The sequence below is a fragment of the Oratosquilla oratoria genome, chromosome 26 (genome assembly GCF_046742065.1).
Source record: "Oratosquilla oratoria isolate Oo_2021 chromosome 26, ASM4674206v1, whole genome shotgun sequence".
In the NCBI taxonomy this organism is placed as follows: domain Eukaryota; kingdom Metazoa; phylum Arthropoda; class Malacostraca; order Stomatopoda; family Squillidae; genus Oratosquilla; species Oratosquilla oratoria.
This window is the reverse complement of record NC_134802.1, coordinates 32,258,069-32,259,327: the sequence shown is the minus strand read 5'-3', so window position 1 is coordinate 32,259,327 and position 1,259 is coordinate 32,258,069. Positions and strand designations below refer to the sequence as shown.

Here is a 1,259-nt window from a genome sequence, read left to right as displayed (position 1 = left end):
GGCTAGGCTAGGCTAGGCTTGGCTAGGTTAAGTTAGGCTAGGCTAGGCTAGGCTGCGCTAGGTTAGGTTAGGCTAGACTAGGCTAGGTTAGGTTAGGTTAGGTTAGGTTCGGTTCGGTTAGGTTAAGTTTATTAAGATCAGCCTCCCCAAATATTAGCTTGTAAATGATAACCAGCTCCCAGGTATTCTGGGGCTGGGGATCTTTTACATCATCCCAGTAATCTTCCCCAAGGAAAGTAGGGTTATATAGACACGGTAAAGGAAACATGGACTGGAGGTGAAGCTTTTATTCCTGACGTTTCGTCTAACGACTTTCCTTTACCGTGTCTATACAACTTGTTCACATGGATTTTCAAAGATGGGTTAGTTTTCGTTCTTGTTGACCAACTGCTCACCTTGGAGCTGCTCTGGATCGGCGCTGGCTCTACCCAGGGAGGCGCAAGAGGGTTGAGAGTAGAGAGAAGCCGGACTGCTCGTCACCAGGTCAGCCACTGAAGACTCAGATTTCGATCTGCTCCGCGCGCAGGGAAGAAGGAAGAAAGGAAGAAGCCGTCACACTAGAGGCACAGGTGGAAGGGGACAATACACACACACACACACACACACACACACACACACACACACACACACACACACACACACACACACACACACACACACACACACACACACACACACACACACACACACACACACACACACACACGTATTACATGCAGATACCAATTATGGGTCTCAATGTAATACTCAATCTACTATCATATTGTAGCTTTTGAAATTATATTAGAAAGCCGATGGCACACATATTAAACAAAGCATTTCTATTCAGAAGCACCGCAAAATATGACGTTATGTTTAAATGAATAAAACTAATTGAAAACTTCATATATTAAATAAAAGAAAAGAGAAAATAAAGTTTATCTGTTTTTCAAGGCGAGGAGTCCCTCCCGTGGAAGAACAACGACGAGTTCACGAACTCACCGCAAGAATCGAAGAACTTCAGGACTCCTGGGCTTGTCCACAGTGTTCTCGTTCTCAGAGCCATTGGCGTTCTCGAAGACCAAGTTGGTCGGAGGGGAGCTGTACTTGGGGCCGAGGAGAGCGATGGTCGAGGACTCGGGTCTTATGCCTTTCTGTTCCTCCCACTCGTAAAGCTTCTTTGTGAACGTCTGACTGATGCCTTCAAAGCGGAACTCTCCCGTCGAAGTCTTGATGTAGATGTCCTTCTTGTCGGCCGGGCCCTGGCGCATTGCCTCACG

General features: G+C 46.9%; 1 protein-coding gene across 8 annotated transcripts in view; it reads right to left on the bottom strand.

Annotated features, from left to right (window-relative positions):
• Positions 1–348: 348 nt before the first annotated feature.
• LOC143039451 (uncharacterized) overlaps positions 349–1,259 on the bottom strand; it is a 97,995-nt gene continuing 97,084 nt past the window's right edge. For all 8 annotated transcript variants that reach the window (XM_076209519.1, XM_076209517.1, XM_076209518.1 and 5 more), the window contains 2 exons: positions 982–1,259; positions 349–511 (listed from right to left, as the gene is read on the bottom strand). The exon at positions 982–1,259 is cut by the window's right edge and continues 150 nt beyond it. In XM_076209519.1, coding sequence (XP_076065634.1) covers positions 364–511; positions 982–1,259 — 426 coding nt within the window. In that variant the 3' untranslated portion in view covers positions 349–363. The remainder of the gene's footprint in view (positions 512–981) is intronic.